This window comes from Notechis scutatus, chromosome 13 (assembly GCF_049901735.1).
Source record: "Notechis scutatus isolate UNSWTSFEM ecotype Mainland chromosome 13, rNotScu1.2, whole genome shotgun sequence".
Taxonomy (NCBI): domain Eukaryota; kingdom Metazoa; phylum Chordata; class Lepidosauria; order Squamata; family Elapidae; genus Notechis; species Notechis scutatus.
The window spans coordinates 12,793,501-12,806,268 of NC_142021.1; the positions used below are offsets into that span (position 1 = coordinate 12,793,501).

Consider the following 12,768-nt stretch of genomic DNA (forward strand, 5'->3'; position numbering starts at 1 on the left):
CTGCCAGAATCCTGACACTCTGCAAAGTTAGGGGGTCACCTCTTGAGTTCCCAAAACTGGAGGCCACAAAGCCCCCTTTTCTTCCTGCCAAACTCAAGTCAACAACCACCATCACCAACTCTGGAAGCTCCTAGGAAGGAGCTGACTTGCCCCTTTTCCTCCCAACTGAACCACAGGTGATCCTTGACTTAACCCCGGTTCGTTGGTTGACTCTTCGAAGGTACAATGGCACTGGGAAAAAGAGACGTATGACCCTTTCCCACATTTATGACCCTTACGTCACCCCAACGATCATGTGATCAAAATCCAGATGCTTGGCAACTGGCATGTATTTATGACAGTTGCGGTGTCCCAGGATCATGTGATCACTTTTTGTGACCCTTTGACAAAATTCAGTGGGGAAGCCAGATTCACTTCACAGCTGTATTACTGACTGAGCAGCTGCAGTGATTCACTTAATAACGGTGGCAAGAAAGGACGTAAAATGAGGCAAAGCTCACTCAACTGTCTCACTTAGCAACTTACAATTGTGGTTGTAAGTTGAAGTCTATCTGTATCTGAACTTCGCTGTCTCTCGGTCCTCAACAGTGGTGGGACTCATCTCCGGAGGGGATGAGTCTGTCTGCTGAGATGAGGTGGACCAATGGTTGCTTTCGTGGTATGGAGACAATAACTTGGTCCTCAACACCAATAAGACCAAGGAGCTTATAGTGGACTATAGAAGGAACAGATCAGACCTCCAGCCCTTGCTTATCCATGGAGACCGAGTGGAGCAAGTGGCCAGTTTTAAGTTTCTGGGTGTTACCCTAAAAGAGGACCTGACCTGGGGGGCTCACATTACAGCCCTGGTCAAAAGGGCCCATCAGGCAGACGGTACAGGATAATAAAAACAAGGACAAATAGGCCGAAAACAGCTTCTATCCCACAGCAGTAACTATATTGAATTCTACTGTATAGTGAAATATAAATGCAATAGCAGGGGTTTTCAGTTCAATGTATGGGGTGTGAAGGATGTGTGTCTGTGTTTATTTTCGTGGTCGTGGTGTGCACTGAGGATGGTATTTAGTTTCATTGTATGAGGTGCAATGACAATAAACTAAAACTCTGGAACGCAGCCCCTCCCTTCTGGGAATCCAGACTATATTCCATCCCATTCAGCCCCCCCATCTCCCCCCCCGCTGCAACCCCGGGTTTCTCACCGCAGAGTGCTCTGCTGCCGGAAGTGCAGTGCCTCCCGGAGCATCCACTGCTTCATCCTGCGGAGCTGGACGTAGCTCAGCCAACGCTGCCAACTCTGGAGGGTTTTCTGCTTGGTTGCTGTGGAAGGCGGTTGGCGAGGTCATTAGAACAAGGAAGACCAGTTAGGTTCATACGTTACGCTAAGCTGCGCTTTAACCACAGTTTGCTAATCAAGTCCAAAGCTTGGCTCACCGAGCCAACTATATCATGGTTTAATTAAGTCAGAAGCCTGCCTTTGTTTTGGTAAAATGTGGGTTTTCAATCCCCTTGGGGGAACGTGTCCGTCCTAGGAGGAGGAGCTGGAGAACTGAGGGCACGGAAGAGAGCGGGACCTCCAGCATCCCAACTGAAGAAACGTTCGTTGAAGGAAGCCACAATCAGGCAGGGAAGCAGGTGAGAGCCAGGGGAGGCAGGAAGCCTTTTTCTGCAGCTGCTGCAGAGGGAGAACCGTTTGGGAAGAACAGAAGCATCAGGGAAGAACGAGGGTCAAACCCAACCCAGAGGCGTGTGGCAGATTTCCTGATCTGCAAAGAGTTACTGGGTCACGAGGTACTTTGGAACCAACAGGAAGTGGGTGTTTGATTAAGAACCTCAGCCGTGCAACCAAGCAGGCGATGGGAAGAGAAGCAACGTAGAGGCCGGTGGCCACACGCACACCCCGTCTCTCCTTTGCAAAGGGCTCCGGGGGAGAAGAGACCCCGTGGTTCTTCTTAATACAGCATGGCAATGAGGCAAAAGTCCTGATTAGTCTTTCTACTTTCACGGCTCTTTGCATCAGCTCTTTCCACGAATGCTTGAACTGTGTTTCTGGAAGGGTGGAAGGAACTCACTGAACTTCGGGGGGCAGAAGAGGCAAAGTGGATGCTGGATCCCAACTTTGCACCCAATATCTGCACTGCCCATCTCATCTAAGTGTGATGCCTCCTAGGGACGAGGACTCCTCCACTTCCCTCCTCAGAGGCCTGGAGGGAGAATGAGATCGTTCCTGGCATGTCAAGAATGACTGACGCTGAACTGCCAGCAGGACAGGTCTTGGCTGGGGGAGAGCTTGCAGGCCAGGGAGGAAGAGGGGGAGGAGCTGCCTGCTGTAGTCAATGCCAGAGGCAGAGGTCTGCCAGATGGCTGGGGAAAAGGCCCTTCTTGATGGGCTGCACCGGGAGCTATTTAGCCCAGCAGGCAGGAGGAGGCATTGCTGGAAGCAAGGTGTGGGTCGTGGCCAGATGTTTGTTTGTGGGACGCTGCAGTTCGTGAGCTGGGGGGATTGGGTTTGTGTTTTGGACCTTCTTTGAGCAGCTGGTTATCTGCTTGATGGACTAATTGGCCATTGCCTGGACGTTTAACTCTGGGATTTGTTCATGGCCGGTTTTGCTTGGAAATGGCCTCCTCTAAACTCATCTCCTGGGCTCTCCCTGCGAATTCTACTTGTAAAGTCTGACCAGTGGACTGGCTGACGAACCGAACGGGAGGCTCCAAACCTCAGATTGGATTTTGGCTTCTCTTTTGCCGTATGTTCATTTCCTTGTTATCCACTTGGTCTGGAGCCAAATTGCTGTTCTAATCTAGCAGCTGTGAGTGAGCTGAAAACCTGAAAAAATAAAGCTCTCTCTAAACCAACACGGACTTCTTGGGTGAGTAGGGCAGCACACTAAGCAATTCTGGGTGGTTTACAGCAATGTAATAAAATCACAGAAGCACATGAACAAGAGATCAGATCAAAAGGAAGGCCAAAATGAAAGAGCAACGGGAAAGGCCTTTGCCTGAAGCAGCCGAGGTACTTCCAGGAAAGGGGGAGAGCCCTGGGCCTTCCATGCCATCGCCCCCTCCCCAGCCGAGCAGCAGCACTTGTGAGTCGGGAGGAGAAAACTCTCCAGGCCCAGAAGCATTTCCAGGAAGAGACTGTGGGCACAAGCAGGGTACCTGCTCTGGGTAGGCATCTTCCCACCAGGTGGCAAACTGTCCGGAAGAGGCTCTCAGCCTTTCTGCAGGTAGAAAGCCAGATTTGCCCTCTGGTTTGCAATAGGGTAGCTTTTGGAAAGAATTTTTTAAAAAGTAGGCCAACCAGAGAAGGAACTGGGTGGGCACAAACAGGAATGGGCACATGAGGGGGGAAGTGGCCTTGAGCTCCTTCTGAGAATCAAGCCCCAACCCTCACTCCCCTGCCCAGCCCAGTCCCCCCCCACACCTTCTCACCATGGGCTGCTGCAATGCGGTAGGTGAGCTTCTTTGCTCGTTGCTGGAGCAGGTAGGACCTCCAAGCCTGAAAGACCTTGTGGTAGAGAAAATACCTGACCAATGGAGAACGGAAGGCTTGGTCAGCATACAGGATCAGGTGGAGCTGTGGCTCATCTAGAGTCTAGATCAGTGGTGGCTAACCTTTTGGGGCTCCTGTGCCAAAAATTGTGTGTGCACTCGCGTGCCAGCACCCAGAAGGCAATGCCCAATGCGCATGCGTGCACAATCCCCACACACGCCACCCCCTTACCTGCACTGCGTCTCCCAACTGATTTTTGGCCCACTTGAGGCCCTTTTCAGCCTCCCAGGGACTTGAGGGAAGCCTTTGCAGCCTGAAAAATGGGCCCATTTCATCACTTCCGGAAATACAGTTACGTGATGAAACGGGCCTATGTTTTGGCCTGCAAAGGCTGCAGAGGCTTCCCTCAAGCCTCTGGCAGGCTGAAAAAGGCCTCAAACAGGCCGAAAATCATCTGTGAGGTAAGCACATGTGCAGTGAGGTAAGTTTGCCTGGGGCTTGCCTGCCCACACAAATGGCTCTGTGTGCCATAGGTTCGCCATCCCGGGTCTAGATAATACAGTATGTGCTGGAGGGATTTCTGCAAATGCTTTCATATCGAACCCTTCTTGCTAAATGAACTATTTTACAAGTCTCTCTGTCTCTGTCTCCCTCCTTCCCTGTGTGTGTGTGTGTGTGTGTGTGTGTGTGTGTTAAGGGTCAGTACCAGGGAGACTTTTCCTGCAGGATCCAGTAGCAGGTTGGTACACAGGAAAACTGGCTATCTCAGAGGCTTTATAAGAATACTCAGGGCATATCTGTTTCTTTCTTTCTTTCTTGTTTTAAAGAAACTCCATGGGAAACTTGGGAAGGCCACCAAAATTAGCCGTAGGGAGTGGATGAGAAAGCCAAGCAAGTGGAAGGGCCTGAATTTCCATTTCTCCAGGCAGGAATGAGAAGAGTGATATTTTTAATAAAGAGAGAGAGAGAGAGAGAGAGAGAGAGGGAGGGAGGGAGGGAGGAGGGAGAGAGAGAGAGAGAGAGAGAGAGAGAGAGAGAGAGAGAGAGAGAGAGAGAGAGAGAGAGACTTTTGGCTTCATGCAAGGAAAGCAGCAGAAGTCTCTCTTTCTCTCCCCAAACTCCACCAGAAATGAGTCTTAGTGAGACCTGTTGTCCTTTCTGGTGGAGTTTGGGGGAGAGAAAGAAAGACTTTTGCTGCTTTCCTTGCATGCAGCCAAAAGCAGAAGAAGAAAGAAGTGGAAAGAAGCAGCCAGGTGGCCAGGCGAGTTCCCCCATCCACCCTTTCCCCCTCCCCTCACTACCTCGTGTTGTTTGCAATGCAAGCGACGCAAGCCTTGCATTCCCACGGGCCATGTGGGCGGTGCAGTCTTGTGTTCCCACACAGCCTGGATTAATTGCTTTGTGTGGGGGGGTGTTGCTTTGTGGGGTGACATTTCTCTGCGGACCACCAGTGGTCCCCGGCCCACTGGTTGGCGACCAGTACTCCAGACAACTGCTCCCCCCGAGGAGACTGCAAGATAGTGGCCTCTTGTGGCTTTAGAGCTCTGGGAGGCGAGAGAACAGCTACCTTGCTCAAACGGTCAGTGTCCTCAAAAGGACACGAGGTTTGCATGCTTCCTCTTTTCATCCCTTTTGGAAACTGCTTATTAACAACTTTTCAGTTGTTAGGAAACTTTAGATCAACAAATTTTACAGCACCTGATAAATTTCCTTCAATCCCTAACAAAAGAAATTTGAAATACAAGGACCATTTTTTCCCCCTGGAATAAACAGCAAAAAAATGATCAAATTTTTGATTTTAGAAAGTTACAAATGGACTAAAGGGTCTACATAAATTTGAAAAGATTTTGGAATAAGAATTCTTGCCATGAGAAAATATCTCTGTTTTAAATCCTTTTTTTTTTTAAAGATAGGTACTTGAAGATAGGACACTAGAGGGAATCCAGAAGGAACTAAAACAATTCAAGGAGAGCGCTTACATTTGACTTACTAATACAGGATGAAACAAATTATTTTAACATTGGAGACTGGACCCCAACTATGGCAGGGCTCTCCAACCTTGGCAACTTTAAGCCTGGAGGACTTCAACTCCCAGAAACCTGGCTGGGGAATTCTGGGAGTTGAAGTCCTCCAGGATTAAAGTTGCCAAGGTTGGAGACCCCTGAACTATGGTTTAGTTTAACATTTCAAAATATTATTTCATACTGGACAACCCATGATCTATTAGCCATTCTTTCAGAGACATTCCTTCCCGGATTCCTCAGTGACTTCAACCATCACAGGACTTCCAATGTCCTGCCTTCCCTGGGGAAGTTGGGAGACCTTCAGAGGTGGGTCTGCATGGAAAGCAGCCCCCACTGAACTGACCAACCCAAAACCTCAGCACAGGAAATGTTGGGGGAGGTGCCATATTATGTCATAAAGTGTTTTATGATCCTGTTTAATGTCATAAGGTGTTTGATAACATTTGCCAAACTTCAACTCCATGGTCTCAGATTTTTGGCACATTTGGCAAGTTAGCCCTTTTGAGGTTATCTTGGTTGAAAAATTGTTGCCCTACGATGCTTTTGCTCTGTTAAGGATAAGAGGAACATGAATGTTAGTCGAATATAGATTTTGTTTTATCTTCAGAGACCCAGAAGAGAAATGTTGAATAGATGGAAACTAAACACAGATAAACAACGCTAATCTGGTTTGCCTGGCTCAAGACGGTTTAGGATCAGTGGTGGCTAACCTTTTTGGGCTCCTGTGCCAAAAATTATGCTCACATGCCAGCACCCAGAAGGCAATGCGCACGGGAGGGCCCACACCCTCTGTGCATGCGCACACGATTCCCCCCTGCAGCCCCCTTACCTGCACTGTGCCTCCCAGCTGATTTTTGGCTTCCCAGAGGCTCAAGGGAAGCCTCTGCAACCTTTGGAGGGCGAAAAATGGGACTGTTTTGTCACTTCCGGTATTTCCGGAAATACAGGAAGTGATGAAACGGGCCTGTTTTTCAGCTTCCAAAGGCTGCAGAGGCTTCCCTCAAGCCTTTGGGAGGCCGAAAAAGGCCGCAAACTGGCCGAAAATCAGCTGGGAGGCGCACGCATGCGCAGTGCAGGTAACTTTGCCTGGGGCTCGCGTGCCTGCACAAATGGCTCTGCATGCCACCTGTGGCACACATGCCATAGGTTCGCCATCACGGATCTAAACTATAGTTAGCATGCATCATGGTTTAGTGCAATGCCTGAACAGGACCTTAAGCCTGGGAAATGAGAGCAATTTTCTAACAGTCTCAAATGGATTCCTGGCCCAAAGAACCAGGTGGTATCAGAACACCTCTTGCACAGACCTGTAATGGCAGTCGGCTCTGACGGTAAGTTTCCATTCTCTGCAAAGGACCCACCATTCCTCCTTCCACTCTCCAAAGGTTTTCTGCAGCATTTTCTGAACAAAATAAGCCCTGCAGAGAGATGACAATGAAAACACACCAATATAGTGTGTGCTCTGGCGCAGTCTCACAAAGGACATCTGGAGCTAATTAAGCATTTGAGAGAACTACCCAAATCCTCTCCTGGACCCTCTAATGCAGGGGTCTCCAACTTTGTCAACTTTAAGACTTGTGGACTTCAACTCCCAGAATTCCTCAGACAGCTTTCCTTTTGCTTTGCTGGCTGAGGAATTCTGGGAGTTGAAGTCCACAAGTCTTAAAAATTGACAAGGTTGGAGACCCCTGCTCTAATCAGCTCATTTGCCCTGTGGAAGCTCTGGGGGGCAGCCCAATTCAGCCAACCCAGGAAGCCCCCTTGGTCATGGCAAAGCCCTCTTCATCCAGATCCCCAGCCCCCCACTACAAGGCAAACGCAATAGCTAACGCGGGTCCGCTTATAGCAGCGGAAGCGTCAGAAATGCATCTTGGGGAAATGTGACCTTGGGGGCTGGCTGGTTGCTCCTCCTTTCTCAGCACCAGAGCCGAGATCGATGGTTGGGACCATATTATGTCATAAAGTGTTTTATCATCATGTTTAATGTCAAAAAGCGTTTTATAAAATTTGCCAAAATGGGGAGTCACTGGTCTTAGATTTTTGACACATTCTGCTAGTTAGCCCAGATCAAGGATGGTTTGCCCAGTTCATGCCATTTCACCCAGTTAAAGATTATGGGAATGAAAGTTTGAATAGAATGAACAGAACAGAGCTGGGAGGGACCTTGGAGGTCTTCTAGTCCAGCCCCCTGCTCAAGCAGGAGACCCCTCTACCATTTCAGATAAGTGACTGTCCAGTCTCTTCTTAAAAACTTCCAGTGATGGAACCCCCACAACTTCTGGTGGCCAGCTGTTCCACTGGTTAATTCTCCTCACTGTTAGGAAGTTTCTCCTTAAGTTCCAGGTTGCTTCTCTCTTTGATTAGTTTCTATCCATGGTTTCTTGTCCTGCCCTCCGTGTTTTGGGGAATAATTTGACCCCTCCCCCCTCTTTGTGGCAACCCCTCAAATATTGGAAGATGCTGTCACGTCTCCCCAAGTCTTCCTTTTCTCTTGACCGGCATATAGATAAATCACTCCTGATGATACCATGTTTTTGTAGTCTCACTGCAGAAATGCAAACATATTTGAGCCAAAAGCTTACCTGGCCTTGGATGGCAGGACTCTTCCAAATGTCTTCCTCTTCCACAGGTAAAAAAATTTCCTTGCCAGGTGCCTGGGAAACAAATGGAGACTGCAATGCCTCTGGGCAGGGTTTTCTTCTCCAAACCTTTGCCTCAGTCTGTCCTAAATAAACTGCAACCATCAGCTCTCCATATCAAGCCTATTTTTAAGACGTTCCATTTTCTCTAACAGAGTCATAGGAACTACAAGTGGAGGTAGGAAACGGAGTTTCTGTGAAACCTGGCTGAGAGATGGCTCATTCTTTACCTGTTCAAACCATTCAGAGTTTGGCATTCCATGTCCAGATGCCCAAGGATGCCAAACAAATCTGTTTAGATCACGGAAGCCAATAGCCATCTTTTAAAAAGTCCCACCTATTTATAAAAATGGATTAAATGGAATCAGACCCCCTCTGGGCCCTTAGATTCTAAACCTCCCTGAAATGGCCACAAAAGCTCTCTTCTGTTGTGGCTTTAAGCATCCTTTTGAGAAGATCAGCAAAAAGGAGCAGAGTTTTACTTGATTTAAAAACTCCTTTTGCTTCTTGAGGTGCAGGACAACATAACTGATCCAGTGACCTGGTTCACACACTGCACCGACTAATTTGCTTAGCATCTTCTACGAAGCCACTCACTGTGACTTGTAACACTGCTTTATGGTTGAAAAAACTTAATTTCAACTGTACCTGATTACACAAAACATGGTTGAACTTGGGCTGGTTTTGACATATACAACTAACTATAGTTAAGCCACTTCCAGTTGAATGCAGCAAGTGAATCCCACCAGGGGTGCATTAAATCAGCTCCTTATATCGCCCCGTCTGGCTTGGCAGCAGCTTGTACAAAAAGATGCTTAAAGGTCTTTTTAAACAACACTTACTTCTTTGTTTTGAAACTCTCACATGCAAAACAGCATTCACCTCTGCTAAAACAATTTGTGGCACTCACTGGGGAATGCTTTCACAAGCAAGAGGTTGGTTTAGATCAGGGGTGTCCAACTTGGTTGACTTTAAGACTTGTGGAGTTCAACTCCTATGGTTGGTTGGGAGTTGAAATCCACAAGACTTAAAGTTAACAAGGTTGCACACCCTTGGTTTAGATTCCATCTAAGTTATATTTTCTCTGAACCTATGTTACTGGGGTGTACCTTTCGATGTATTCCAGTTATTGTGACTTATGATTGAAGCATAAATCACTGAAAGATACTAACCAGGTGGACAAAAAGGAAACACACTTCAAAAGTCCCATTTTAAGATCTCATTCTTGCATACACCTGCCATTTCTAATAGGTCATTCAGAGTAACAGAAAATACTTATAACTCAAATTCCATTCTTACCTAATGCGAAGTTCTTTCAACCTTCCACCTCGGTTCCAAGTATACATCACACGATATAAAATCCGACAACTGCCACTTTGCCCCAAATTTCTGTTGGGGTGACAAGGTATTGGCTGACGGCCCATACATTCTTTATGTGGTTTCTGTGCCTTTTGAAACTTGGAACTTTAAAACAAAAACCATAATTGTTATCATTAGAAATATAGTTTAATACTATTTTATATAGATAAACACCAAATAATTTCAAAAATGAGCCACATCATCAGAGATCCTCCACCTGAAGGCAGGCAGGAAGCAAAATGGATCAAGGAGAGAAGCAACTGAGAACTAAGGAGAAATTTCCTACCAGAACAATTAACCAGTGGAACAACCTGCCTCCAGAAGTTGCGGATCCTCCATCACTGGAAGTTTTTAAGAAGAGATGGGACAAGCTTTTGCCTGAAATGGCATAGGGTTTCCTGCCTAAGCAGAGGGTTGGACTAGAAGACCTCCAAGGTCCCTTCCAACTTCGTTATTTCTTCAAATCTTTTCTGCTACAATAGCTTTATTTTTCTGTTTCTAATGTTGACAGTATTGGCAGGCAAATCAGCTTCTTTAAACCAACCTGCCTGAAATTCAGGCTCCACATAATTTAATGCTAAGATAGACACTGCAGATATTCCTCAACTTATGACTGCAATGGAAGCCTGTCCATCATGGTTACATTTATGACAGTCATAAAACAGGTCAATATTGGCCTATTTTATGACCTCTTTTGCAAATGCTATGATCATTAAAGAAACCTGGTTTACTATGGGTGTGGTTCTGCCAAACATTAGAAGAGCCAGGTTTTGGCAAAACCATCATAAAATACAGTCATATGACCAGAGGATATTGCAAATGAGTTAAATGAGGCCATGTTGCCAAGCACTTGAAGTCTGGCCACATGACCACTGGAAGGTCAGAATTTCCAATTTGGGTCATAACTAGCCCCAAAGTAGGTCTATTATAAATGACTAGTTAAAAGTCAAGGACTAACTGCAAAGCAGATAGCAAGCAACAGTTGGGTTCCCTAAATAAGTTAAACCAAAACCAAGCAAACCACACTGCAGCATAATAAAATATGCAAACCGAGATAATATTTCTAAGTTTCTAAAGCAGGCTGGGCAGCTATGGCCCCCTAATGACCTTGACTAGAATAACAGAGTTGGAAGGGACCTTGGAGGTCTTCTAGTCCAACCCCCTGCCGAGGCAGGAAATCCAACACCACTTCAGACAAATGGTTATCCAACATCTTTTTAAAAACTTCCAATGTTGGAGCATTCACAACTTCCGGAGGCACGTTGTTCCACTGGTTAATTGTCCTGTCAGGAAATTTCTCCTTAGTTCTAAGCTGCTTCTCTCCTTGATTAGCTTCCACCCATTGCTCCTTGTCCTGCCCTCAGGTGTTTTGGAGAATAGCTTGACCCCCTCATCTTTGGGGCAGCCCCTGAGATACTGAAAGACAGCTATCATGTCTCCCCTAGTCCTTCTTTTCATCAAACTAGAGATATCCAATTCTTCTAGCAACCATTCTTCGTATGTTTTAGCCTCCAGTCCCCTAATCATCTTTCTTGCTGTTCTCTGCACTCTTTTTAGAGTCCCAGCATCGATTTTTCACCGTGGCGACCAAAACTGAATGCAGTGGACTTCAACTCCCAGAACTCCTGAGCCAGCATGAGTGGAACCAAAGGCTCACCTTAGTCAATAGAAAAACTACCACACAGATGTAATTCAATGCATTCTCTACAATTCTACAAAAAAACACATTCAGATAGTAGAGCAGGAGGGAGCTTGGCAAACAAAATAAGAGAAGTCAAATGTAAAGGCTATTAATCCCTCAACATTTCCTTTGAATGAAATCAGGACAGGCCATCCTTACGTACCACCTGCAATTCCAACTTGCAATTTGGTCACTAAGCCACGAGGTCATTAAAGTGAAACACCACGTTACTGCATCCTACTAATGATTTCGGCCAGCAAATGAATCAGCTTTAAGACTTCCCGCAGGATTCTCCATTGACCAATTGTGGGAAGCCGGCTGTGAAGCGGTGATCCTAAGGCCAGCAGGGGGTGCTGCAGCCCAGCCACTTTACCCCCCCCCCCTAAATCTCTTGCATTCATCATCAGAGTGCTTCATTTTGAACAGTCACAGAATGAGCGGTCGGTAAGCAAGGACCGGCCGGTATGGCTAAACCTTAAGGCAGAGGTCTCCAAACTGGGCAACTTTAAGACTTGTAGACTTCAACTCCCAGAATTCCTCCAGCCAGCATGTTAGCTTGGGAATTCTGGGAGTTGAAGTCCATAAGTCTTAAAGCTGTCAAGTGTGAAGACCCGTGTCTTAAGGTAATGCATGACCCAGGTGTGGTGGACGGCAGCCTTTCTGGCCCTGCTGCTCTTTCTCACCAGCCAGTTTTTATTTGCAAGGCAGAGTCCTTAAAAATGGTACCTTCCCGAGGACTGACCTCCCCCAAGCAGACATTATTCCCCCCCTCCCCCAAAAAGGCGCTTCTGTCCCCGCCACCCAGGTGAGCGCAGCCGGCCCTTCTCACCTGCCCCGGCCCTTCCTCTCCATTGGGCGCCCTTCCCGTCCAGGCGGAGCCCCCGATTTCTGGCAGGGGAAAAAAGGACTTGCGTTAGTCCCGAGTTCGCACATTCAAACGACCTGTTTGGACCCGGCTTGGCGTGTCAGGGGTCTCCAACCTTGGCCGCTTTGAGACTGGTGGACTTCAACTCCCAGAATTCCTCCACCGGCTTTGCTGGCTGAGGAATTCTGGGAGTTGAAGTCCACCAGTCTTAAAGCGGCCAAGGTTGGAGACCCCTGCGAGTCTGGGCATACGCAAAGTGCGCACGGGGGGGGTCGCCTCACTCGCCCCCACCCCCGGCAAAGACGTCCGAGGGGCCGCGCCCTCTCGCCCCTCCAGCCCGAGGAAGCTCGGCGGCTAAAGCGGCATACCGCTGTCGGCCGAGCGCCCGAAGCCGGCCCAAGGAACGCGCTGGGCTGTGGGGAAAAAGAAAGGCTGCTCCGAACCGCTGGGCGCCTTCGCGGACGTCTTCGCGCCGGATGAGCGCGGTCCCAACGCGGCCACCGTCCGTTCGCGCGTGGCTCCGCCCTTTCGAAAGGTCCTCAGCAGGCTGCCTTCCGGGCCGCCTGAAGGACCCTTCCTGCGCAGCCCCGACATGGCACCCGCCCGCCGCTCGTGACGTACACCCCCAAAGCCGACGCACTGGCCAAAGACTGGTTCTCGGGGTGGCGCTCCGCGTTCTGAGCCTACAATCGCGGGAAAGCCACGTTTTT

The 12,768-nt window shown here is 48.1% G+C and overlaps 1 protein-coding gene across 1 annotated transcript in view; it reads right to left on the reverse strand.

Annotated features, from left to right (window-relative positions):
• Window positions 1-12,568, reverse strand: part of SFI1 (SFI1 centrin binding protein) — a 48,668-nt gene extending 36,100 nt beyond the window's left edge. Inside the window, 7 exon segments of the mRNA XM_087943066.1 lie at window positions 1,200-1,317; window positions 3,430-3,524; window positions 6,822-6,932; window positions 8,097-8,168; window positions 9,453-9,617; window positions 12,023-12,081; window positions 12,427-12,568. Coding sequence (XP_087799192.1) covers window positions 1,200-1,317; window positions 3,430-3,524; window positions 6,822-6,932; window positions 8,097-8,168; window positions 9,453-9,617; window positions 12,023-12,045 — 584 coding nt within the window. The 5' untranslated portion in view covers window positions 12,046-12,081; window positions 12,427-12,568.
• Between the last annotated feature and the right edge of the window lie 200 nt (window positions 12,569-12,768).